Source organism: Phallusia mammillata, chromosome 4 (assembly GCF_965637545.1).
Source record: "Phallusia mammillata chromosome 4, kaPhaMamm4.hap1.1, whole genome shotgun sequence".
In the NCBI taxonomy this organism is placed as follows: domain Eukaryota; kingdom Metazoa; phylum Chordata; class Ascidiacea; order Phlebobranchia; family Ascidiidae; genus Phallusia; species Phallusia mammillata.
The window spans coordinates 2,358,912-2,386,884 of record NC_137255.1 but is presented as its reverse complement, the minus strand read 5'-3'; the positions used below and the strand labels follow the sequence as shown (position 1 = coordinate 2,386,884).

The 27,973-nt window shown below is 38.6% G+C and overlaps 2 protein-coding genes across 4 annotated transcripts; one reads left to right on the top strand and one right to left on the bottom strand.

The window, feature by feature from the left end:
• Positions 1-82: 82 nt before the first annotated feature.
• Positions 83-26,177, top strand: LOC145224570 (zinc finger protein GLIS3-like). Of its 3 annotated transcripts, XM_080091101.1 has the most exons (13): positions 83-485; positions 770-862; positions 2,646-2,751; positions 14,490-15,748; positions 16,287-16,460; positions 20,960-21,121; positions 21,565-21,678; positions 22,003-22,114; positions 22,184-22,756; positions 23,230-23,326; positions 23,953-24,089; positions 24,676-24,693; positions 24,853-24,917. In XM_080091101.1, exons 1-12 carry the CDS (start codon positions 159-161, stop codon positions 24,690-24,692), a joined length of 3,171 nt encoding a protein of 1,056 aa, XP_079947227.1. In that variant the 5' UTR covers positions 83-158; the 3' UTR covers position 24,693; positions 24,853-24,917. The 3 variants fall into 3 exon arrangements, with proteins under 3 accessions (XP_079947227.1, XP_079947225.1, XP_079947224.1); XM_080091099.1 differs by lacking the exon at positions 24,676-24,693 and having other exon boundaries at positions 2,649-2,751; positions 24,853-26,177; XM_080091098.1 differs by lacking the exon at positions 24,676-24,693 and having other exon boundaries at positions 24,853-26,177.
• A 38-nt stretch (positions 26,178-26,215) lies between these two features.
• On the bottom strand, positions 26,216-27,716 carry LOC145224571 (uncharacterized). Its single transcript, XM_080091102.1, has 3 exons — positions 27,401-27,716; positions 27,078-27,261; positions 26,216-26,974 (listed from the first exon to the last, which is right to left on the bottom strand). The coding sequence occupies exons 1-3, from the start codon at positions 27,641-27,643 to the stop codon at positions 26,496-26,498; spliced, it is 906 nt and encodes a 301-aa protein (XP_079947228.1). The 5' UTR covers positions 27,644-27,716; the 3' UTR covers positions 26,216-26,495.
• Positions 27,717-27,973: the final 257 nt, after the last annotated feature.

Here is a 27,973-nt window from a genome sequence, read left to right as displayed (position 1 = left end):
TAATCGATGTGCACAGTGGTCATTGTTATCAAACACTTGTGCTTCAATTTGTTAACAAGGTGTTTGGTTTATTACAGAATGAAACACGACGTAGGGCTTAGAGTCAAGCAAAAAACATGAATCTTTTCGTAAAGAGTTGAAACAAGCAAATTAATACAATGGATAACCCTAACTCAGACATATATAACCCTCAGCAAGCGACCGACGCCATGTTTCAAATGTCAAGTCAACACCAAACACAACAAGTCCCAAACTTTTCGACTGATTCGATGCCTGGTCATCCGAGAGGGTCTTTGCATCACGGACAAGGAATTCAGCAAGAAAACAGTTCTCCACCTTCGCTATGTTCCAGCAGCCTTAGTCCTGTCGGAGGAGCGGGCGGTTTTTCGCCGGACAAGGCACCGAACTGTCCTCGAATTCACGTACAGCCCGAGACGCCTTGCCCGCCGTCAAACTGTGGAACGCCTGGGCCTATGATAATGTCGGTACGTGCTTGAAAATTTGATAATATAGGCGATTTTGTCATGTGTGCTTCGAATTCTAGTTGTAATCTACATTGTTTTGAACCAGCTTAAAGTATTTTTTCTCGTTTCGGCACATTACTTTCATGAAAATGTATCCTATTTTTTTGTATTACGGAAATCGAAACTTGTATGTTAAAACCAATGTTTTCAACTGATGTAGTTTTGCTTATTGGCCACTGTTTGTGTGTTGTTTCATATTGCAACTCTTTCAGTATATTTTAATAATCTTTTTCTAAACCATACAGACCGATGTACTTTCCCCTCGCGGTCAACTGCAAGAAAGATTTTCGAAACTTCGTGTGCAACAAAACACAACACCAGCAACAATTTACAGGGAGGTATGTAAGCACCCCCACGTTGCTAGCAAACTTACTCTATAACTTCAACAATCTCTTTCATAACTCGGTTGTTTATTGTTTAATGTCGAATAGTATGAGTTAGAAAACAGTGTATCATAAAACGTGCAACCCGTTGGTAGGCTTAAGGAATTTTTCGGTACTTTCTGCAAAACATAACACAATGGCATTTCTTTATTTCGCTTGGCGTTTAATTTGTGGCTGTAAAGTTAAGGGACACTATGCTAACTTATACGTAACGGCTATACCTATAAACGTTAGTGTCATGTACTTTATTGTTCCTGTACGAGTACATCTGTTCAAATAAGTATTCGCTTTTTGTCGTAGGTGGACGCTTTTTTCTCAGCAGACTTCAAACATGAATTTACCCAATAACTATTTACCACAATAATACTGTACACTTTTTTTAAAACTTTCTGCTATGTATGTAAAATTTACAATATACGAGCAAAGTTATGCCTAGTTGAAAACATTTGCACTGAATTTGCTGTAAAAGGATTTGTTATCATAACAATGTTTGTGCATGTTGCCTTCCGAAAGTAGTTTTATCTTACTACACGACCAAGTTTCCCCAGCCAACAATATGCGGTTTATAAACACTGTTGGTTTATTATGACTACTACTCGACAACCACAGGCCCAGATTCAACACAATAAAGCAATACATCACTTCGAAATATTGAATCGTTAAAGGAGAGGTATAATACTGTCACAAAGACATAAGGAAAACGTTGACTCGATAACACTATTGTTCGCAATTGAACAATTTTCAATTCATCTTCGCCGACTATTTTTTGACATCGACCAACACAATGCCTCAATGTTCGCTGTAGCGTGTTTAGATTGTTCTTGTCATGACTCCGGAAGCGCGATCGCCACAAAAATGATGCCAAAATTTTGTACAAAAATCAACAAACGAAAGCGCTCAAAATCGGCGCATAACTTGCAATTGTTAAAGACTGCTAAGTAGCGAGCCAGTTGGTTTAGCCGGGAAGGTTTCAAGCAGCCTGTAATAACTGTTGGTTTATGCACACTCCGTCTCTTGCCGTCACGCGCCTATCTAAACAATACCTTCGTGTCGGCGTTCCTCAGTGTCGCAAAGGAGGAGAGAGGCCGGGCCTTGGACTTCTATTTACGATCACTTCTCTGTGCAAATAGAACAGCCTTGCTCTCTTTTTCCCACTGCTAAGAGGGATGCCTTTTGTGCAATCCGAACATCACGTTTTGAGGAGAAAGTCACTTTTAACTAGGTTTGGGGTAACTACGTTTGAACAGCAAATAATCGAATGTGTCGGTATTTTACATAAGTACCAATGACGACAGATTACAGAACTGAAATATCAGAAGCTTTAATGTCTTTGGCATATTGTACAAAACTTTTCTCACCTTTTACGCATGCCTAAAAGTGTCCATGTGAAATTAATATTGACATGATATAATGCTGCTTTAAATACTCTCTTAAATGTTATAGTGGATATGTATAAGCCTCCGTTGCACAAAATAGGCAAAACTGTGCTTACATTTTGCGTTTTATGTTTTAAACTGTCATTTAGACGAATGTGAACTAATTGAGTTAAGTTTTTTCGCTTGGTGGAAGACAACATAGCGACATAATTGACATTAAAACGATCACCAAGCCAGAAATAGCTGATGCGCAACGTTGAAACGTTAAATAGCGCTAAAAAATGGAAGGCACAATTGGTGGATAAACTTGCTAATTTTGCTTCTTCCACCAAAATAATCCCCTTAACCTTGTATTATAACAGCAGGAATACATCAATCCCGCGTCCAACCAGTCACTGCAGGGGACATACGACTTCGGTACAAACGACAACTTTATCGAGCAACACCAACATCACCACTCAAACCAAGGTACCGTGTGAAAGTAACTATTTCGTGTCGGTAGGAACCCGTACATATGTTTTCTAGCCCTTGGTTTCCACTCTGGCGCTGCTATGTACAAATCATGACTTCATCATGATGTCTTGATGTCAAATTGCACATGTGTGTACTAAACTTTGTGCTCTATATTGCTATATAGTATATACCAATGTTTTTCAACCTTTTTTGAGCCACGGAACACTTTATGCATTAAAATAGTCTTACGGATCAACAACGCAATTACATACTGATTATTATACACCAAGTCTTGTAACGATATCACTGATGATGGCATTAGCATTTGCCGAAACGTTTGGATAATAAAGCATGTCGCTTTTTACGTTTATTTGGGCCGTTATGTTCCTCATTAGGTTTTATTATTACACAAGTTAGTGGATAATTATTTTTTTACAAAAGAAAGCTATTTACGCCCATTGTGTTAAGCCAGTGATTTTCGCCCGATGTTCTATAAATTTATAGGCATAGAACATTAGTTAAACTAAAAACAATTAGTATTTTGTTTAGCATTACACCAGTTGAACGACAAATTTGTTAAATATGCAACCTGGTGGACGAAACGCCTGTTCAGTATTTTCTAGACTTGTACCATTATGCGTCTTTTTACCCCATTAGATACTATTCCTAAACGCTTCTTCACAAATTTATGAACACATTGAGTCGTTCATCCTTAAGAACTTAAGAATAAGTTTCGTTTTAGTCTTCATCCACCAAGCAACGAGCTGGAAGATTCTAGTTATAGTATACAGTACACAATATAGCCTCTTCTAAAATACGCAATCGGTAAATAGTTTGCAAGGCTTTAATATTAACAGTAGCCAAGACATAGTTGGGTTATGCGTTCACATTTATCACCACAGTATATCTCTACTCCCATGTTACACGACACCAGATACATGTTGTAGGAATGCGACGATGCCAGTTGTGTGACAAATCTTATCAGAACTCGGAATGTGGTATTTTTTCGCTCTCCCACATTCCCTTCTAGTATTTAATATTTATCCATTGGGATGATACGATTGGAATTCGTGTTCGATATGTAGTTTAATGTTATGTTAACTTATGTTTATTTTCTGAGCCCTGTCTTGAAACGTTCTAGGCAACAGGTTAACAACATTTTCGCTTTTTTTCTGGCACGTCACAGGTTTTTGTTTCTTTATCGTGTCCATTTAAACAAATATAACAAGTCTAGCAGCTGGGCACTTAACATTAATATGGCCTATCCTATAGTACACAAATATTGCATTTTTCTTGACCAAAATAGTCCTTTTAGATCAGTGTTAGAAGCATATTAGCTGACACGTTGTTATCAATGCCCGATCGAGAGTGAATCTATTCTGTTGTAAACTTGTGTGGCGGCAGGTTGTGCCCCCCTGCTTTAGACCTAATCAATTTTGGAAAAGTTAAAGCTGTGGCTTAAAGTTAGCTCTTAAATAGTCCAAGACGGAGGTACTGTTATCTGTTACTTAAGAGATAATAGTAACAATATTAAGAGATAATAGTAACAAAGTTTATTTGTGTATTTATACTCCTCCCGTTAAAGTACTTCTTATTTTAAACAAATGATTGTTCAAGAGATTCCCAGTTTCTAAAACAGTCGTTGGTAATCATTCCCCAAGGTGCAAATTGACGTTTTAGGGGGGAATTACATCATCATTTGTTAGTTTCGTGAAGTCATCCTTGAGTGATGTCATTTTTCTGTGACGTCCCACTTCGTAATTTAGTTTTTTTGAAAGAAAGGGTAAAATGAAGTGCGTCTAACTGTTCTCAAGCGGCAACGAAAATAAAAACTGTGGAGAACCACTGTTCTAGAATATTCAAATACGTTGTTAGGTGCGCAGCTATTGATTACTACTGCGACTGGTGTATTGCGTACAAACATTGATGACTGGAGCAGGTGCAAATACTAATCGCGTTCATGCAGAATTCCTTGCAAGATGTTTGTTGTAATTGATTACATCTCTAATCGTTTTTCGCAGCCGTGTATGGGTAATGAAACCTGCAGATGTCCATTATGTACCTGACCGCGGCTTTGACACATGCAGCTTGGCTTTGTTGAAACAAATTGCCTTGCAGCTGCGGATATTTGAAATTCGTTCGTCCGGTGACCTTTGTCTTGGTTTTGAGACTTACGGTTTTAACTGCAGCGGCATTCTTAATGATTTTAAGGGGAACAACTTCTATACCTTAATTCCTTCAGTAATATCAATTTCGTTTGTTTCTACTCCCGTATTGTTACTGGGTCCAGCATTTAGGAATTCAATAATAAACAGGCTAATTTATCCGGTTAAATATATTTCACAAACATATTTGTGCTTGATGTGGTCATGAAAACTTTTCACAGAGTCTTATGGCAGAATCATTTGTGTCGTGAGGTGGTTATGAAAACATTTCACAGACTCATTTGTATCGTTAGGTGGTTATGAAACCTTTCACAGACTCATTAGTGCCGTGAGGTGGTCATGAAAACATTTCACAGACTCATTTGTATCGTGAGGTGGTTATGAAAACTTTCACAGACTCATTAGTGCCGTGAGGTGGTCATGAAAACATTTCACAGACTCATTTGTATCGTGAGGTGGTTATGAAACCTTTCACAGACTCATAAGTGCCGTGAGGTGGTCATGACAACATTTCACAGACTCATTTGTATCGTGTGTTCATGAAAACTTTTCACAGACTCAATAAAGCCCGCTTTCTCTGGGTTAAAACGTGTTGTTTGGAAATTAGTTGCTAAATTTATTTTCATAATTAATTAAAATAATCTAAAACGATCGGAAACTGACCGTTATAGCCCAGGCATGTCCGTAAGTTTCAGTTATCGCTTTCTAGTACTCTATGGAATTGACACGTTAAGACCAATACAGGCTACGTGCTGCGACACTTTACGTTGTGGTTGTAACTTACGTTTGACTTTTTACCTTTTGACGTTTTAAGGGCGTTAGTAGTGAGTTATAGAGGTTGTACGTGCTTCATGAAACCTCGTTCGGCAAGTAGAAGTTGATTCTGTCACGTTTTATCAAGTGTTTTTCGGTTTGTTGAATGCTACAAACGCACGCTATCGAGTTTGTCCCCGTGTTAATTTCCGGAATATTGAAAACTTTCAAGTTTTGTTGAGTCATTGTGTTTTCTTACTTCAAGTAATAGTGAGAACTGTTTCAAGTGGTCAATGTGTTCATATTGTAACGGTTTTGGACTTTGTAATACAGATTTCGTAAGTCAAGCGGGTTCTGTCGTTTCTTGATGGTTTACAATCGCTTTTTGGTAAATGAATGAAAAAGTTCATGTAATAAAATTGTGCACATTTTTTTCATTTGAACTGGATTATATGTTCCTGATTAAACGCCCAATACCTTGCTTTATGGAGATTATTCGGAAATTAGCAACTTCTACATCACCTTTTTGCCTAAAACAGTTTTAAATCACGTGTTTCTTAACAGGCGTTTTATTGGTCAAAAAATGACCTTTAGAATTTTAAACCGGAAACATGGCTCAAACATTAATCCTTTACGATTACCAGCAGCCACGTTCGATTGGAATAACAACAAGGCGATTCTAAATCCGTATCCAGCAAATAGAACCCATCAACAGAAGGGCATGGCACCCCCCCAGGAGGCAGCCGTACCGCCCTTACCCGGTTTAAGCACTTGAAACTCATGTAGGTGTACAATCGTTTCCTCCTTGTCCCTCTCAAAACTACAAGACTGAATGTAATAGTATGTACAAGACCCCCACTGAGGTGTAACATTTTTGGCGCTCGCCCGAGCTATTCGTAGGCGTTGTAGCAGGTGTCATGACTTATTTTCAGCCCCTGTTATCTTTGCACAAACTTTTTGTCACCAAGTAACTGACACCTGACCCCCCAGGGTGCCACAGGGATTTGTTGCTGGTCCTTAGTTGGGTACTTTGTCGTGTATTTGATCTGTTTTATGAATGAGGGGTAAATATATGTGAAGACTTACCACTTTTTTGAATTTGTACAAGGCCATTTCTTGTTTGCCCAATGTTCTGTGGAAGATGGACAAATGAATCTTCTTTGTGGTTTAAATCATGCAAATCTAAGGAAATTTAGTTGTTTATAAAATGCGTTGTAAATTTAGGAACACTTTACACGGACTTGAAAAGTGATTTAATCAAAGAAATAACTGTCAGAGTACTTGTGTATATAGGATACTTTATGTAGACGTTTTAACAATCGCTGTTGTCATCAGTGCAGGTAAATCATTTCCATATAATGCGTTGTTCTATAATTTCTTTGTCTTATGATAGAAATATTAGTTGGAAACCACAGACCAATGTTTAAAACACGTTTTCAATGCCCAATCTCCGTGTAGCAAATCACTGGTATTTGTTGGGGTTTACTCAGTTCGACAAAGGAGCGTCTAGTTACAGACACTCGTCAGTCACAATATGTTTTTTGCAACTTGATATGTCTTCCTTCACAATTTTCGGATATTGGTCGCGAGGCAAAGCGTTTAACCCTTTCACCGCGGTCAACCTATCGCACGCCATAATGCTACATATTCTGAGATACACGAGTTTGTTTCAAAACAAAATTGAACTAGACCAAGTAAATACAATTTTCAGCTTTTGCAAATTGTAGATTCTTCATTTTTAGTATTTTTAATGTGTGTCAGATATTAAGAAAAACATGAATTGATTAAAAACGTGTAGTTTATCATAGCGCAATGGTTTACTTTTTATTTATCCATCATCAAACATTGTTTGAATTTTAAGTTTGTTTGAGGATCTTAGGGATGTTGGAGTTAAAATGCGGCAAAAAATTCACATCACACTTTCCATTGAGGTTTAAACCTATAATATCGACTGTTTCAGTAACCTTTGGTCGATTTTGACATGTGTTATACAGTGTGTTGCTTTTCTGTATGTTTCATCTGCAGTAATGGTTGGTTAAACCGGATTCGGTTAATCTGGATCTTCGCCTATTTGGACAAAACTTGAGGTACAAATGATTTGTAATGTGGCAAGGCTTGAACTAATCGACAACGGTTAATCCGGATCTTCGCCTAATCCGGACAATTTTTGGTCGAAACGGGTCCGGATTAACCAAGATTTAGATAATGTGTTAACAATTGAATTTCAGAAGTTTTATCTTCGAAATTGTCTGATTGAACGAGTGAAAAAAGGTTAAACGAGTGAAGAAGTTACAAACTTCCGGTTCATACACTAACCTACAGGTTTGACGTCTTGGAAAGGTTAAAACCGCCTTAAGACAACTATTAAAGTCTTTATCGCTTTTAACGAGTATAGCCTCCCAAGCATAATTTGACCCCCATTTTTCCCGACTCGCTTTAACTGCTGGCAAGGTGACAAGAAGATTAACTACCAACTCGTCTCCGCTTTCTTGTCACGTGACGTACAGTCGCGTGTCGCCTATTGATGACAAACAATGAAGCGACGATTATCGAACGCCCCGACGCTTTGTAAAGAAACCTGACTCGTTTAAATGCTACAAACAACAAAATAGGCTGGTAACCGGCGACAAAGGCCAGTTTGTCAGGTGTAACGATATTTTAAACGTAACTGCCAGAAACACTTGCTGTACGAATTATCGTAACGCTCTTAAAAGCCATCCGAAAAGACTCCTGTCTTTGGTTCGAATTCCACCGCAGGCTAGATTTTTTGGGCCTATCTTTAGCATAAAGAAATGATTTAAGACGGATTCGATTCGGTATAATGCCTCCAATTGGCCTGATCTGTTATGATTTATACATGAGTGTGCCGTGATCAGAACTTTTACAAAACGAGTACCTTGGCTACAAGACTTTTCAAGTACAGAAAAAACAACAACAAATGGAGTCATTCAAATGACATTTGTGACGAATCGTTAAGAAGGCCGAAACGAGAATTCGTCGATGGTAAACCAGCCAAGCAAATAATGCTAGTCGTTACCTGCACCTGTGATAATCAATCGCCTAAACAGTTCGTATCAATTGAAATACTTATTGATTTATGACCCCTAAACTTGTGTTGGGCAATATTTGTCTTCATAAACGGAATACCCAGTTACAACTCTTGCATCTGTCCCTAAAAAGTGGATAACGAGTAGAATTCGCGTAAAACGAGTTTTTACCGCCATCGAATATAAATTATTTCTGGATTATTGTTGTAACAAACAATTGTTACGATGTTAAAAGCTTTGTATTGTTTACTCCCAAACCACCAATACATTGAACTTGCATCGATAAGGTTGTAAACAAGCTCGCAAACAACAGTACACAGTGCAAAGTCTGAAAGAGACGTTTTCACTGCGCCCACGTGACAGCAGGTTTCCTTGACAACTGTACAACGGCACACGAAGCGAAAAAGACAATCCTAAACTCCACTATAATCCGTGCAAATCCCCATAACAGCGTGATTCCTACTTTCCCGTGGCTTTCGAGTGGCCAATGCTGCGTGTATGACGTCATAGGCTCGTGACGTCACGCCCACCTGTAAGTTTGGAGCGCGTGAAAACTTTAAGGTGTAAATTTGTACGTCGTAGCATTGCTTAAAATTAACTGAAAAAGTTTTTTTGTATAATCCGAACATGTATTCTCTATTTGATGACAACAGTTTTTCCCATGTATTTATTGCGCTTATGTTTTCTGGATTGTGTCTGATTATATTTGATTTTTGGAGTTAAAACGGCCAGAAAACATTACGATGCACATACTTTTGGAAGTGTTTTTGCGATTAATTTTCAAGTAAATTGATAGAAACAGTAGACACCAACTTCAAAAGTGACTTTATCAAAAACATAACTGTCATTGAGGTCGTCAGAAATCTGTATAATGTAATGTTTTCCAAGTTACAAGCATGTTCTGATTTTAAAAGAAAACGATTGTATGATTAAAATGATTGTGTTTTTTATGCCCAATTGCGACAAAAAATATATGTATGCTTTCTGTACACTATTTTTACGTTTACAGACCTTAAAAATAACCAACAGTAGTTATAAAAAACTAAAGAAGAATGTACCACTGCAAAATAGGAACCCAAATCGCATTGCACGTAAACACCCCCGTGAAGCTACTTATAGAAATCGTGTGTAGACGCTTGTAGCGTGTGAACCGGAACTAAATGGTACCAAGTGAGTCATAAAGCAGATATCTGGAATCAACAAACACATTTAGCTGCTGTATTTGATGTCAGGTTTCTAAACCATCCTGTACCCTGGTATCGTGTTACCAAGCATAATGTACCTTGTCTTGTCTGTAAATGGATTTTGAAATATCAAATGACGATACTAGCTTGTTTCAAAACGTGTCTACAATTGTTGCGACATAAATCGTATATTGTGACGTAACTGGGGTGGATTTTGTGTTGATTTCCTGTTTGTCATCTACAATATGTATATAGAAGTTTAGAAATGCTTTGTTTACGGCGTTGTCTATTGTGTGTCATTGGGTGGATATTTTAAACAAAACGATTGCCAAAAAATATACATAAATTTGAAAACTTACGTGCATTAAGGCAGGGGTCGGCAGCTCCTGGCACGCGTGCCAAGGTTTATATTGAGGTAACAATTTAACCTGTTACACTGCTTATTTATAGTTTTTTTTTTATCATGTAAAAAAAGTCTTAAAAGAGGTCATTAACACATGGAAATAACAAGTAAATTGGCACGCATCGACTAACCAAAAGGTTGCCGACCCCTGCATTAAAGTTTCTCTTGAAGGTTCGTATAAAGGGCAAAACACTTTGGTTTGCACAAAAAAATTCATCGAATGTTTTTTGAAGTTTAAACAACGCCCTTAAAACACGTGGCCGTTACCAAGCAACGCTTATCGCTAGCGAAAAGATTGAAGTGTTTCGAGCCAAGAACACTTCAAAAAAACTCGCGACGCCGGATTTTTTTCGACAAGGGCGTCACTCTGGACACGTGCGTATGACGTCATAAGGCGTCTTGTGACAAGCCGAACGTCAATTTGTCAAAACGAAACTGAATCTTTCCGACTACGCTTCTCCGCAACTCGTCTTACTTGTGACGTCATGCTCTCGTGTTTTACAAATCACGTATAAATTTCCTAAAAACTTGTCAATGCAATTTGTGTATCTATTTGCATACGTGTTCTTATATTTTAAAGCGGGCTTCTAAGCTATTTTAGTTTCATAAACGTGATTAGGTGTTAAAAAATTGTCGAAGACCTGTTGAAAGCCTTCGAAAACGAAAACTATTTTTTGGGAACCAACTAGAACGCACTCGCAAAAAATGTAATTAAAAAAAATATCGCTCTTAACAACGTACCACAACAATCAAGCAAAATAAATTCGGTGCAAGTTGTAAAACTGGTTTGTCGTCGGCAGTGAAAGATTCAAACCCATGTACAAGGGCAATAAAACTTAGGTAAAAGGTACCATCGCGTGCGAGCGACCAAAACCGACTACATCACCGGCGACGCTTTAAAAGTTACCATAGCAACGAGTTGTGGAACGTCTCGGGAACGACGCGGGCGCCGATGTTCGGATAAGGTTTCCCCCCCCCCCCCCTCTCCTCCCCACAAAAATGGCCCTCTGCAGGCTTAAGAGGCCGACAATTGTCTATTCGGCGTGCTCGGATTGTCGTAGATTTAAGTACGGATTATCGGAATTTAGCGTTGTAAATCCGTCCGCGCATGGGATGTTGCTAATGGATTTTGAAGTTTTTGTAGGAATGTTGTGAATGTTTAAGGTTTAGGCTTCTATTGTCCGCATTAAAAACTTTGCGATATAAGTTGTAGACGAAATGACTTGTCGATTTTTAAGTGTGTGTGGGTAGCTCTACTTGACTCTTAACACCTGCGAATTTTGATACCTGGCGATTTTAAGAGATTTGTATTGATTTATTGCGCATTAAAATTACACTCCTTGAGGAAACAATTTTTGTTTAGTTTATGTTGTAGTATTTTGTGTCAAGCTTTCTAAAATTTGTATTTAGTTTCATGCCGTAGTTTTGAAAGTTTGTAGTTAGTTTTATGTCATACGTGTTACAATATACTGCATAAAGCTAAAATTCTGAACCCTTCTTGCAAACCATACCCCTTCAAAGATTTACATTTTTTCATCCAAAGAAAAAGTTTTATAACTTTTCAACAAAAATGCAGCAAAATTTCGTCACAACCATCCAAGTCACGTGCGAGCCTCTGTATCACGTGACAAGCTACAAAACCACGTGACAAATATCAAGGCCACGTCATCAGCGATTACTTTACAATCTATATATAATGTTTCATCTCGTGGTCAGCTGCAATAACCGTCTTTCCCCAACCCACTTTACTCGTGCCTTGTCATTTTCATCTGGCTGATCACATCGAGTACTTGTCGTATCGAGTTAAGCCAGTTCCCGAGTACTCGAGTACCGGAGGGATTTTCCACCCAGACTTTAGGGAGATGTTTTGAAATTCGAGTCAACACAATGACAAAGCGAATTTCAGTTTTCTTCTTCCCAACTAGATCGGAAACCAAAATATGTTTTTCTCCTTGTCAATTTTGTCTAGAATATTTAATAACGTTTTAAAATGCCTATTTAACATTTTTTTTTTCGGTAAGCGATTCGATCAATGACGAACATAACGGCCTAAACAGACATAAAAAGCGACATGCTATATTATCCACACCTTGCGGAAAATAGCTCATGCCACCATTAGTGATATGAGGCTCTATCAGTCATACACGCTTGTAATCACTGATTAGGCTAGGGACAACAAACTATATTCATATGTCTTAAACTGCTTTTGCATGTCCAGATTGTTTTATATTTATCTATTATTTGGTCAGTTTTGTTCCATTAAAATCTTGAATGTTAATTAGTTTGTAGTTTCTTTAAATGTAAACAGTTTGTCGGATCTATTTTCAATTAATTGTAAAAAATTTGCAATTTAAACATTCAATACCGAAAAATCAAAATTAGTCCAGAATCCCCCAACATTAAGACACTCCAATATTTGTTCTTCGCTCATTTACAACTTTCATTTACTCAGAAGTAAAATATTAACAGATTTCAGCCTAAATCTTTTGATTTACACCTTTAGTAGTCTGCCATTCAAACTGTGAATTGTTTTCTCCTTATAACTCCTTTTCAACTAAAACGACACTAAATGTGATAGTATTTACAATAGTTTTCTATTAATTGAGAACAAATTGAGAGTTACAACAAATTGAGAAATTGAATTACCAAAACATCTATAATTTTTCGTTTAAAATTTGTTGTTGTTTATAGTGCTTTTTAAAAAATTGGTTTATACGTTTAATTTGACTCAAGTTATTCAAAGGACATTTATAAATAACGGTTGTGTTTGTAATTATAGGCTGTATCATATCTAGGTTTATTTGTGCAGTAGTCTGTAGTCCAAGGGTCGCCAACCCTATGTCCGCGGGCACTCAGTCCCTCGTTGGCTCCTTTTTGTCTGTTGAAAGTAATGTTTTTTTACATTTATCCAACCATAAGCACTAAAGATCTAACTTAGCATTGTGCGACTTTTATATTTATCAGTTTTAAATAAGACTAAATACGTTTTTTTCTAAATACAGTTTTTTTGGCATTTTCAACATGTTTCTACGTATGTTTTGAACTGGCAGCCCTTGCATCATTTGGTAATTTTAAGGTAGCCCTCAGGTTTTAAAAAGGTCGGTGACCCCATCTGTAGACAGTTTCTCATCACAACGTAATTTACCCACAGTAACAAAAGATTTAACCCTAAAATAGAATATACAATGTTTAGTAGAAGCATTGTTTCGACAGTTTGTTCACTATTCGCAAGAACAGTCTCAATTTGACAGATGGCACCGTGGGCAACTTTCACTAAGCCCTCGTTTGATTTTTCAGTCTACCGAACAAACTTATAAAACCATAAGTAATCAGGCCAAAATTGGACTCAAAAACGTACAAAGCCCGCACAAAATAAACTTTTAAACTTAATTCCTATTGTCAGTGACATGAAAAACCTCTTGCAAACACGAACATATTCATCACTGCTTCTGTCATCTTGGAGTATTTGCACACGAATGGTTGTATTAACTTATGCTACCGTGGAGTCCTTTTCATCTCATGCAAACTGGCGATAACATCGAATTTCGCTTTTCTTGTGTGTTTGTTCGCCAAATTCTTGCCCATTTAGATTTTGTTTGCGTCGTGTCTACACCATTTTCTCCGCTGAATTGCGTTGTTCGTTGAAATCCGCCGAACGTGGTAGATTAGTGGAATAACTCGTTGCCCTTTCACCTGTCAAACGCAGGCCTAATGCAAAACGGCAATTTATTTTTTCTCCCTTGTCTGCGTTTGAAGTCATTTCATGTCAGAACTTTTTTAAGACAGAAAGTTATGGCTGATTTATGTGAAAAGTGTAAACATTAAAAATCGCTTATGCTCAGAGACTTTTATTGCGAATCTTCGCTTTTATTGCGAATCTTCGCTTTTCAGATTATTATTTTTTTTTCGAACTTTTTGCGATTAGTTTATGAGTCAGGATTGGATTTTATTTTATTTCTAAAGGGCCAAATTCTCCTATTTGTGAGCCGTTTTTTGTGTGAAAAGAATTACATAATAAGCATAAACAATAAAAATCGTTTTTGCTACAGACGTAAAATCATTGCCTCAGAATTTTATTCGAAAAATCTCCCATCTGTGTTTTGTTAATTTTTTCTTGTCAACAATTTAATTTATTTATATGATCCTTTTTAATGAAATCGAAAATATGATTTCTAATTGTACCTTTATCAAATTACTTCAGGTCAACGTCACACCAGCGATGACGTCCCATACGATACGCCATATCACTATGACGTCACGAACGCGTCATTAGCGAACAACGGGGTTTGTGTGAAGATAGAAGCAGCAGACAGCACCGGCGGATTCCAACAACAACAACAAGAAAACCCTGTCGACTCGGATTTAAAAAACTCCCATGACGTCACTAAAATTGAACAGAAATCTTACAACGGCCATGGTGATTGGGACCTGACATCACAGAGGTCAAACGGGGTCATGTTTCAGCACAACACTTCCAGCCTGAACGTGCAATCACAAGCTGGGGCTCAACACCAACAGTTCCTTAAACCGGTCACCCCGAGCTCACTGAACCCCTACAAGGTACTTCCCCCTGTTACCCCAACGGGAATTCACCATCTGAACCCCGACGACGCGCTGCACCCTCCCCCGAGCGCTATGTCGACCATCAGTGGGTTTAGTGGTCTCTCGCCTTTCCAGGGGCTTTCTCCGGCTGGGTCAAACTTTGTTAGCCCCCGTCATTCGGCAAAATCGGGGAGCAGGCTGGGTACTGCTGCAAGGAAGCGTACCCTTTCCGTGTCACCACTATCTATGGACTTTGACATCAACTCGCTTATTCGTGTATCCCCCAGTTCACTTCTCTTTAACCCCTCAAGACGCTCCTCGTTTGGAACTTCTCCGCTGCCCCCTATCGGCCTCGACGGCGGGGGCACTTACGGTCACCTCGGCGCCAGAAACAGTCCCACTGGAGGCGCTTTTTCGCGCCAGTTGCTAGTAGCAACTCCCGGTAGCATGATGGGCGACCATCCCACGGTTTCAAGTAGGGGTGAGTACATGGGTGGGTCCTACTCGAGCGTCTTCACCCACGAATCGATGGGTCACCCGTCAAACCAACATAACCTCCACCTGGCCACGAGCGAGTACCAACATATGGAGCCTTACCCCTCACCCGCCACCCATGGGGAGTTTCCCCAACCGGAGACTACGTCACAGCTCATTGTGACGCGACAAGAAAACAACATCGCGTTGGAACACCAACATCATCATCACGGATTTAGCCACATGCAACCCAAACACGAAGGTTACCCGGTGTCAACTTCGCAGATCAATATGACCCACAGTAACCCCGCGTACAACGAGTTTCCGACGCACCGAGGACCGGGTGGCTCGCATGGTCACGTGGTCGGGCAGGAGGGGTCAACAACCTCAAAAGAGGGCGGTATGTGGGTGTGTCGCTGGGTCGACTGCAACCACATGTTTCAGGTAAGGTGCTTGTAAATTCGCAAGACCCTGTTTGCTCTGTGGGCAATTTCCAAGGCCGCTTCAATATAACTTGTTAGAGTTGCTATCATTGTGGGTTTGTGTATTGGAAACGAATGTAGGACACCGGTTTAAAACAGCTATCGGTATGTTTTTATATAGTCCCACGGTTAAATATAGCATTCGTTCTAGAGTATTAAGTAGCACAACTAATCTGTGGACTCTTTATGTCACAAAGGAACACTACAGACATGGACTTAAAAAGCAGAGTGATAAAAACTGAGACCTTGAACTAGTGGTGACATACGATTTTTAAAACGCATAGAATGTGTACGAATTATATTTGATAAGTGAAGACAGATCCATCGGTTACACCCTGTTGCACAGACTTTTTCCTGTAGTCTGTTATGACATTGCACTTACAATATGTAAAAATGTATTCACCAACAAACTCTATAAGATTTGTACCAAATTATGCATTAATGGTTGGACTTCATTCTATTATTTTCCACATACCAAGCTCTTCTATGTTGTACTTCAGGAACAGGAGGATTTGGTGAAACACATCGAGAAAAGTCACATTGATCAGCGCAAGGGAGAGGAATTCACCTGTTACTGGTTGTCCTGTCCCAGAAACTACAAACCTTTTAACGCAAGATACAAGTTACTTATACATATGCGGGTTCATTCAGGGGAGAGACCAAACAAATGCACGGTAAATATACTTGTGTTCTCTGCTTCATGACTGTTTAATGATATGCTTCTTTGCTTGGCTTCGATTTAAGCGGATTGGAAAAAATATAGAGTAAGGGTTGGCAAACAGCTTGTGATGTCCAAATTACAACGGCTTCGAGGACCAATATTTTTCTGTGTAACGTAGTTTGTACCAGCTAATTTGAATGGTAATTGGAAAGTAGATAAGTTTATATATCTTGCGTTTTGAGTACTATTTCACAATGTCAAACAAAACAAACAATGTAATAGTTTTAACTACAGCAATATGAAAATATCACTTGAATATATACTCATAAAACACTTAAAAAAAATCAGGTTTTTATAATTTTTAACACTCCCCTTATGGTCTGCGTTGGGTGCTGCGGTTTTGAAAGCCAGTGGTTTGTCAATACGACATTTATGCAACGTTGCACTGCCTTGAATCATTAGCAAACAAGTTTTGCACGCAGCACCAAACCATTGGTACATCTCTATACATAGGAATCTGTGCAGTTTTTCCAAGAAGCCAATCTGGTTTGTGTTCAGGACCTTGTTTGCCCGACTCGAAATAGATGAAATACACGTGTTATGGAAAAGGTCAAACATAAATCGTATACATCTTGCCCTAGCACCAATGTGCATATTATCTACAAACACAAAAGCTCTTCTTGTTAACCCTGTACTCAAGTAACTTGCTGTAGTCAGTGTCGTGTCGCGGGGTGGCGCCAAAAAGCCCTAGAGATAAGGCCCTTGATACAAGCTGAGACAAAAAAGAAATTCGTGCTTTATGCTATTTGTTACCATATTGGTCTCACTTTTTACATCAAATGTACAATAAAACAACACTTTTTCGTGTTTTTTGCCTACAACGTGTACCGCTATAAAAAGCCTTGTAAATGCGGTAAGGGTCTAACAAATTTTAAACCCCACTGATATACGGGCTGGTACCAATAGCGACATTGACGCCAAACAAGCCATATAACGTACATATTGTTACCTCAAGGATGGAAACCGCCATAACACAATTAACAACCCACCAAAATCCGACCCAAAATCGTGCTTAACATTCAATATCTTAATCCTATGGTTTTTATTCACACAAGCCGGCACCGCCTTAGCTTTGCGATCTAACACTTGTAACGCGGCCTATATTAGGGATTGATTCGTTATCAAGTGGCAATGTTAAACAAGCCTATCTATTCCCACAGCAGGTAGCGTGTAACTTATTTGATAAGCGAACCACATGAAACGGAGTGATAAAACTTGTAATGTTCAACCACAACTGATCTTTACAACCTGCAATCACTTTCAGCGACGCTGATTTATAATGGGGATTTTGGTTTATGTTTGGTTGTGCTGTATTAGCGTTGGTTGACTAAAACTGGCTATGAGATGTAAACTAAACTTCCGTAGCCACAAACTGTACTTTATTATTTTTACGCATTAAAATTGAGTAATTAACAGATACTTACTACACAAACAATTGAATTACACAAAAAAACACAAAGGTATACTATTAATACTACACAGTTTAACAATATAACGACAATAATACAATTTGCGACACACGCAAATACTTATAACGCACACAGACACATTCAACGTAAGCCGTTGATATGCCCAGTTTAATTATATAACTACAATAACACAATTTGCGACAAACGGAACACTTACAATCGCGCATAAAACACACACACACACACACTTAAGGCAAGCAATTAATAAAACCACACAGTTTTATATAACATGACTACAGTAGCACCACTTGCATCACACAGAAAACTGACAATCGCACACAAAACACACACAAATACAAGATAAGCCATTATTAAAACTACACAATTTGGCAATACAACTACAACAACACAATTTGCGACACACGAAATACTTACAATCTCGCACAAAACACACACACATAAGACAACCAATTTATAAAACCATACAGTTTTACAATATTATAACTACAATAACACAACTTGCGACACTCGGAATACATACAATCACGTACAAAACGCACACACACTTTAGTAGACACACAAGCGGAGATACACAAACCTATTAGGCGAATCAATATCATAAATTCCTTTCCCTGTAACGAGCGTCGATCCCTCCATCATCACTGTGGAATCCTTACATAAGGTGGTGTTTGTTCAGTGAATTTCAATCAACGCCTTCCAAGGCTCGTGTATTGATACAATGCCGGTGTGGACAAGACCATTGACTTTCTAGGATACCTTGAGGAAGCCGCTTTAATGGGTTCCGACGATTTTTTGGTTCTTCAACTTGTGCTATGGGTGCGACATTATCGAGGCGACTTGATGAAGTCTTTGGCTTGACGTCTGGGTCAATAGGCCCATCGCATATTTGCCATAAACAGGGTTAATGACCTCCTTATGATGGTGTTGAATTCTGATCATAGTCCTGTGTTAGGAAATGTTCTACTTGTATTAGTATTGGCTTGTTAACAACCCGAACATGATGTTTTAGTGTTTTGGTTTTTAGAAATTATACTGAACAAATTTTGTATTGTATGAAATCAACGCCTTAAGTATCACAAATTACAAGTTAAAGGCAATAATAGCTACCTAACCTTTGCTCCTTAAAAACTTAAGGCGCGTTGTCTGGAATAGCGTTGGTGTTTTGTGCAACTTGTGTACTGTACAAGGTGTATTGGGAGTCATAAATTTACTTACATTGCTAAAAACATCCATTTGGACAGGTCTTTCAGATTTGACCGAATTGGGTTGATAGTTTTTCGATTTTTAAAGCGGGTTCGGTACATCACTATAAACTCTCAGGCTTGTGTATTTATTTTGTTGCAAGTTTAGGTTCATCCAAGAAGCCATTGTTGGTGCTGAAAACGTATTTTTCAATTCACTAAAAACCGCATCCAGATTTGCTGACATTAAAAAATCCCTATAGTTTCAACGTGCTTTCAAATTTATTAGATACATTTCCGTCAACATCCATATATTATTATTTGCCAAAAACGCTTGCAAATATCCTGACAAGATAAAAAAAAATAGGAATTAGGTTCAACGTCCCTTTAAAGCCGTTTGGGTGGTAACTACGTTTCTAATAACATGCATGTATTACTATTTGCCTAAAAACACTTGCAAACACCCTTACAAGATAAAAATTCTTCTAGGAAGGTTCAACGTCCTTTCAAATCTATTGGGGTGGTAAATACGTTTTTGTCAACAAGCATCTCGTACTATTTGCCTAAAAAACACTTGCAAATATGCGAACAAGTTGAAAAAAAAATCCTCTGGGAAAAGGGTTTAACGGCCATTCGACAGCCGACTTCTGTAAGCACACGGTGTTCGCCAAATTTACCGCGGTGTTGTAACTTTGTTGACCTTCCCACTCAATATATGCAGTGACATCTGCTTTAAACATCGAAAAACGCCGTGTCCTGTACAACACACGAGTTATTTCTGTACTTCGTGTCAAATATAGGACACTTCCTTGACATGCGTTCCATCCGCTAGGTGATCTTACAGAGTCGTGACGTCATAGGATGTTGTGTATTGATTGTGACGTCACATATTTCTTACAAAAAAAAGTTTTTTTGTATAGCAATTGTAACAGTTGAAAGTTTTAAAATTGGTTACATGGAAATGTTATGCGCCTCCCAAAGCAAACTATTTTTGCTGAATTAACCTTGTTTATTGCAAGATTGGGAATTTTGCTTGCGGTTCGCGGCTAGTTGTGCTAGTTTTTCCCACTGGATGATTGCAGTTACTCCCTATTTTGCAATAACATTCTATTGTTTGTCTGTTTTGGGTCTGCTTCGGTTTTCAAATCGTTATTTAAATGATGTACTTCCTAGCTGCACAATATTCCAATTTAGCGCATAAAAGTCGCCACGCAATTCTTTTCTGCTAATGCCTAACTAAAACTTAAATGTCATTTTACCGTACTTTAATTATTCGAACAATTTCCACAAGCGGGTTAGAAACTTACCCAGCTATTTCCGACTTTGTGATTATTTTAGTGTCATTGTGTCACCTTGGATTTATTCACTGAGCCAAATAAAAACCCAACTTAACTGAACTTCACCAATTTTAGCTCCGATAAAAGTGTCTTTTCTATTGTGTATATGGACAACGTAATTCCGACAATTCTATCCCGCTGTTTTACCTTCGCCTTCTATATATAGGAGATTAAGTTCTATGTGATAAAAGCAGCACAATAGCAATGTTGCCAATTAAATTTTTGCGCTAGATTTACCCCGAATAAAAGACTGGGCCTAAAAATATACACGTGCTTTCCTATGTGCTGTTATGAAAAAGGTTAAAGTTAGGCTGATAATATAATGTTTGTTTGACTTTAAACTTATGACCAATGACTTCCTATAAAGCGTATATTTGTTTCTTTTTTTTGAAAAAAAGCTAAATCAAACTTGTTTTTTTACCGAACGTTGTTTCAAGCATTTGCACTATTGTATTATATAAGGCTCTTTTTATGCTAAAATTACATATTTTTTGGTTTTTGTAGTTCGAAGGTTGCAACAAGGCCTTTTCGCGATTGGAAAACCTGAAAATTCATCTCCGTTCTCACACCGGGGAAAGGCCCTACGTTTGTCAAAATCAAGGCTGCAATAAAGCCTTCAGTAACTCGTCAGATCGAGCAAAACACCAAAGAACTCACTTAGACACGGTAAGATCTTTTTTTCTGAAGTCTTGTTGCACTTAAAAACAAATTAGGTCGGTCAAACTCTAAACTATGTATTGGTGCTATTTGGTTTTCGTGCTTTCGTCCGTACCTAATGCAACAAGATATTGATGTATTTTGACTTAGGTCTCCATAAATACTTGATAAATAATTAAATAATGTATGTTGACAATTTGTTGACAATTTTTAGTATAATTGTTGTAGAAAAAGTCAGTAGTTCGACACAATTAACGTACAACTTTGGGAACTTATCATTAAACAACCCAAGCAATGCAAACCGTGTTTTTGCTTAACACTGCTAAATACATTATTTAGGGTCATTTTCTATAAGTATATACAATAGTAACAAACATCTGATTCTATTATCAGAAGACTTAAACCGTACTATTCTCATTTTAAAAAGCTCGTTTTTTGCATCTCTTTCACAGAAACCATATGCGTGCCAGTATCCCGGGTGTACGAAACGCTACACAGATCCGTCATCTTTACGTAAGCACGTGAAAGGAGGTCACATGTCGAAAGAGCAACAGGCGCGAAAGAAGGTAAGCCAATAGTCAATCAGAATGCTCAGTTTTTACAGGGAACCAATGAACAACACCTAAATCAATTTGTGTTTTTCGTGTTGCAATGTATTGTAAATAATATCGATTTCGCCAATTTAACAGCATCCTCAGTTCTAAGCAAGAAATAAAATCTAAAATTAAGTTATTAGGCAATGAAAGATGTGAAATAATAATAAAAGACTAACACAACGACAGCAGCACACACTCCTCGGTTCAGGACGATTTCTGTAAAAGCACAGTTTTAACATCGATAAATAGTTAATTGAACCTATTTTTTCTCACAAAAAATTAAAATAATTAAAGATGAGAGGTGGTGATCCTCTTGGAGTTGGAGGAGAGAAGTTGGGAGATTGCCTCACGATCCAACCTCTTAATCTTCTTCCGCATGATGATGTTTTCGATACCGAGCATCCAGGTAAATTGATTTTGGCTTTTCACAAAATGCCGGGTTCAAAACATAACCATTTTGAATATTTTTCACCAGGTGCACATATAGGAACTCCTGTGAACCACATAAAAAACAGCCACCTGTTGCCTAGCAACCGATCATCCCTCGCATCTCCGCATCCCACCCACGGGATCAAACACCCCCTGGTCCCCCATCGCACCCCCGCTCATATGCACCCCTCATTTCACCCACCTCACCCACCTCACCCACCACAACACCCCGCGCCACACCACCACCTCCCCCCCATCTCCGCAAGCAACCCAATGACTTCATCAAGCTTCCAGCACTTCGAAGCACCCCCTAACCCCCCGGCGTACTCGGAAAGCCAGACAAACTTTCACGAAGGGGGCTTTTCGGTGCCCCACACCCAGCCCCCGGATTTACAACTAATGCCCCCACCTCCCCCGCCGCCGCCACGTCACGTTGAGGGGATTCCCCACTCCCGGAATCCCCATATACAGGTACATGACGTCATGACCATACCCCAAGCGCCCCCGCATGACCCCGCTGGTTTCGGGGGCTACGCGGAGCAAAGGTTGACCCCACACCCCCCGACTACACCCAGACCGAGTTCGCGAAGGTCAATGCTTACCCCCAACCTTCTCCAAAGTGAGTTTCACAATAATCCAATTTGTTAGATTAAATTGCGTATGCACCTTAATGCATCAGTGATTTTATTTTATGCATGAGTGAAATTATTTATGGTTGACTGATTTTGCCATGTGGCAGTTTGCCAAGGTGTTTCAGTTTAGTTCTTATGTTAGTGTTCAGTTGTGGTTGGTGTGTTCAGTTGTATTTGACATGGTTCTTTACTCTGAATGTGTATGTCTGCTGTTATGTGTGTGTTTTACAATTATGTTTATTAATGATTCTATTTACATACGCAATAAAATAACTACACACAATTTATACTTCTGTACCCGTTTTGCGACTTTGTACATATTTTTGGTTGCTTAAATCCTATTTAAATCTATATTTCGATGAGACATATTGTCAAACAGTGCGTCAAGGTCTTAAAATGACGCCCGTAAGACGCAAAGCATTATGGTTTTGTGTTAAACGATGTGTTTTTGCTTTTGTAGTTTCGCACGAGCGAGAGCAACCGGTGCAACATCAACACAACCAACAACGACACCACGCTATGTCAGTTACACCAACCATACAAACCGGAAGACTCAGGTAACATACAATTTGTTTTATTGCTTATACTACATTTACTATTAGATCTTAACAATGATAGCCAAACATTGTGTAAATACCAATACAGAACTTTCACTTTTAAGTCTTAAAAAGGTTCATTAAAATCTAACACCAATACAATAGTTTTAGCAATGGATCAAAACCATCAACAGCATGGTTTGAACTAAATGTCACTGTTTGCCTTTTTTAACTATAAAACGGGTAAAACAATGGACGATAAAACTGAACGTGCCGCTTGAATAAGAGTCTGATGCTTCCATTTAAGCCACTGGTATCCTATTTTTTTCGACGAATCCCTCCCTTAACAATTTAAAACATTTTTATTCATCCCTTGCTATCCTATGCTATAAGTAGATTCTAAACCATACAAAGATAAATCAAATTTGGTCTTTTAACAACTTCACAGGTTATATTGCCAGAGCTTAGTCTCTGTTTAAAAACCTCATGTCAAAATTGAAAAAAAATCCTCCCTTCAAGTTTCAAAATTCCTCCCCGATTGGGAACCACTGATTTAAGTTAAGCATATACATATATTCCTTTACCTTATTCCGTTTTAACCAAGAGTGTTTTAACCATCATCTGTATATCTGCTTTCCTTAACTTAGAGTTTACTCGTCAAGCGGACCCAATCATCTTGCTCCAAACATCCACTTCATAGATGGTGAAATGGAAGGCGGAGGGATGACGTATGAAGCAGTCCAGAGAGCTTTATCGGCACGGAGTAACAGCATTGATCGTGGAGGTAGGTTGATGACAGTTTAAACTTGTTTCTACGTCTGTTAAAATCTCTTGATTACCAAAGATTGATACACTGATACATTGTGCATACCAATTTTGACGTAATAAATATGCCTTAGTCCAGTGGTTTCCAACCTTTTTTGTCCTGTGCAACCTTTTTGTCCTGTGCACCCTTTTAGTCGATATTCAAATCCAATTCTCCCTATCAATTTAGTTTGCTGAAATATCGTGCAGCAATAACACATATGCAGCAATAACACATAGCACAGACAACCAGTAAGAGATTAATATTATGACACAAATTCCCCCCAACAAATTACAAAATCTCCCCCTAGTTGGGAACCACTGCCTTAGTCAATGCTTTAGGGGTAAATAGAAATAAGCTTCAGACGTGGCCATTTAGGTTAGTTGTTACAATACATTATGTCGACAATCAAGAAATCTTATAAGTTTAACAGAATTGTGCAAAAGCCTAAACTATGTGTTACGTTGTGAGTCGGATTTCGACTTTTACGCCTCACAGGGCTTACCTATTATATTATACCCATTCCTCAACCATTATATTTTTCTTACCCACTTCTATTTCCAAGCTTCCGATTCGGATTAAGGTTCGGTTTGTGTCTGTGGCTATATTGTTATGTTTGTGTGTGTAAGTGTTAATCTATCCGTCTGTCCGAAACCGTGTTTGTCATTCTGTCTCACAACAAAATTTGAGAAAACTTTACCCTCTTGCTCAGTGACGTCACTAACCCCGTTTTCACCCCTAGGGTTGGAACTTCCCCCAAGTTCACCCTACAGCGTTATCACCAACGCCGAGTCCATGCGCAGTCACGATTCCACGGGAATGTTACAACTCAATGTGGTCGACCGATGTCCAAGTCAAATGTCCATGGTCTTCGCCGACGGCCCTATGTAACGTCATCGGGCCTGGTTATGACGTCGTAGGGTCTGCTCATGACGTCATAGGGTCTGTTTATGACGTCATTTTCCAGCGGGAGTTCGCAAAAGGTCGCTTTGATATAAGATATGGCGCTGTATTTAAATGTACAGTATGTAGCACGTTAGCCTTTTTGCTTCTGCGCTTTTTTGCCCAATCGAGCTTGCTTTTGCGCGTCCACTCGTTGGCGCTCCGGAGCGTGGACCGTTCTGGAGTCGACCCCTGCACTTGCTCTTACTGCTCCTGTGCCAAAGAAGTTCCGTATTTTTCACCAACTCAATATTTAAGTTGTGTTTGTTGTGTCTACACTTGGAAACTCAAGCGAAACTTATCACAAGTGTCGAAAGCAGTGTTTCAAAAAAGGTTTTTGGGTTGTACTTATACCAGTGTTTCAAGCAACAGTTTTTATTTGCTTTTTCGTCCAGCATTAGTTCCACAGTCGGGTTTACCACATGGTCCTTATTTTCACACGTACTCGAGCGAAACCATGACTGTTATCTTCAATAGGTGTTCCAGTTTGTGTGTTGATAAATGTGCGCGGAATAGTAATCCTACTGTGTCTTTTTGTGCACTGCCAAACCGATTGTACTGTGAACCCCCCAAAACCACCCCCTGTTCAAGCTCACAGCTAAGTACTGTACAACACTATTACGTCATCAGTATATGACGTAGGTTTCCCTTTTTACGTAGCCACCACTTTTTACGAGATGTTTCATTGTGATCAACGAATTTTCTTCACATTTTTACTTCGTTGAAAGCTTGTATAGGGGATTCACCCTTTCTATTGACCTTGACCGTTTGTAAACTTTTTATCATCGTTATAATTGTTTGTTCCACTTCATTTCTATGGTTTCTTTAATTATTTCTTTAGGTTCCATCCTGTTCCGTCCAAAACGAGTACAATTTCTATGTCGCTTGCACTTTTCCTTACGTCACTGTTTTTTCACGCATCGCAGGTTTTATTGTGATTGGGTATTACCCGCTCGCAAAACTCTACATTTTTTCCACTAGATGTCGCTCCTACCACGAGTTTTTACATTAGCAGGGGGGAATGGAATCAAACTTTTCTTCAAATAGTTGTGTTTTTTAATGAAATTCTCATTGTGTTTTATGTGCACGACATTTTGTCAAATAAAATAAACTTATGAAGCGCAATTTAAGCTGAGAAATTCCCTCTTAAACAGCACAAAATATAAATTGACAATACGTTTTACACAAGCTTAAACATGAGCACAACAAAAACAAACGGTCAAAGCAAATACGCCAGTGCAGCATTGATGTATTAATTGTAAAAGCAACGCTTTATAAAAGTATAAAATTGCCTTAGTCGCTAAATGCAAACACAGTGTAAAAAATATTGACAAAAACTGATTGAAACTTCAAGCGGAAAAAAGGTTAAATTTATGACAACTTTTACCAAATCTCTTTGTTGGTTGTTTACCAAATTGATCTTGTTATTAATCAACACTAACTTTACCCCTCAGCTTGATTATTTTGACCGTGATTATTTGGCACTGGTTTTAAAATTGGCCAATTAACATCCGCCTTAAGGACAAACGCCTCATAGAGATACAATCCAGCTGTTAAAATCCCAAACATTACAGCAGCCAATCTCGCACCGCAATCGAAATGGTTGTAACTCACACACTTCATGTAGCATGACAAAACCGCTGACGCAAGCAAAAAGTGGACAAAAGAAAACGCCGACCACAAAAAATCCAAGATCACAAAGACAGAGATCATAACTGCCCGGCCTGTGACGTGTACAATGAGTATTATGACGCTGACTGACCAGCTTATGACGTAGGCGGAAAAAGCCCATGTGCGGGCGGCGTCACAGTTGTCCGAGGGGTCCCAGCAGTGGAACCCGGCGGCATCAAGAAGGGCCACTGTCAGGCAACCCGATATACAAACGGCTGACTTTATAATTCCCTTTTTGCTCCATAAAAACTCTGCAGAAATTAAATTAAATGTTTTTGAACTGTTGCAATCACGGGTTGGTAAGATTTTAGAGAAAAACAATATAGGCTATTCTTTCGGCCGTGCAAAACTTACTTAATTCTGTTGGTGCATTGTCACGGCCTAAAAAAGCTTCGTAGCCGTACAAGATTGTCCACAGAAATCCGAAAAAACATGCAGCAATTCTCGCGCCATTTCTTGAACCAGTGTGAATTGCCAGCACCAGACTTGCAATTGTGCAGTTAACCAAAGACAATATTGTTGCAATGTAATCCCAAGCCTGCAGCAAGTAGAATAGTTTTGATTGGTCTTAACAAGAAAACCGAAGTATCAGTAACATAGTTTTGGTCATAAGGTAAAGTCCAAAAAATGTGTAAAACTGTTGTAAAAACAAATTAGATCAATTTTAGCATACTTGCCTTAAAGGGCATTTTCCACTTTATCTTTTCAGAATATCCAGTGAAGATCAAAATCATGAATGCAGTTGAAAGGCACCAAGAAATTATGTAAGCTATCAACACCCATATCAAAACGCTTTCACTGATTGTGTAGAGAAAGTCACTTGCTGCAACCAGAGCTATTACTAAACATCCTAATCCTACAATCCCTACCCTTACTTTTCCTTCTATGCTATTAATGAAATCAATTCCAACGGGCGCCATTGATACTCTCACTAAACCTGTTTAAAGTATTGCATACTTAATAAGCGGTTTTGTAAGAATTGTAGTACACACAAAATAGATAGTAAACAGTTGTGTCCAAAGCAAGCTTCATAAGAGGGATTTCTTTTTTTAAGTAGAAGCCCTTCGAGTCTGTAATTTAATTAACACAACTTCTAAATACTGAATAAAACTACAGAGTACAGCTGCTTTCCAAAACTCAATTGCTGACGAGTCGTTCAAATCGATTATAGAACAACCCATAATGGCTCTTAATCCTTTGTGAGATCACAAGTGGGTTTGTGACGTCACTAAAGTGGCTGGTTGTTGTAA

Bases quoted from the DNA above. Each gene is read 5' to 3' on its own strand.
- LOC145224571 (XM_080091102.1), bottom strand. From the start codon at position 27,643: ATGGCGCCCGTTGGAATTGATTTCATTAATAGCATAGAAGGAAAAGTA. The intron at 27,262-27,400 runs GCAAGTATGCTA...TACTTGCTGCAG, and splicing joins AGTGGAAAATGCCCTTTAAG to GCTTGGGATTACATTGCAAC. The intron at 26,975-27,077 runs GTAAGTTTTGCA...TAATTTCTGCAG, and splicing joins CAATGCACCAACAGAATTAA to AGTTTTTATGGAGCAAAAAG.
- LOC145224570 (XM_080091098.1), top strand. From the start codon at position 159: ATGGATAACCCTAACTCAGACATATATAACCCTCAGCAAGCGACCGAC. The intron at 486-769 runs GTACGTGCTTGA...TAAACCATACAG, and splicing joins CTGGGCCTATGATAATGTCG to ACCGATGTACTTTCCCCTCG. The intron at 23,327-23,952 runs GTAACATACAAT...TCCTTAACTTAG, and splicing joins ATACAAACCGGAAGACTCAG to AGTTTACTCGTCAAGCGGAC.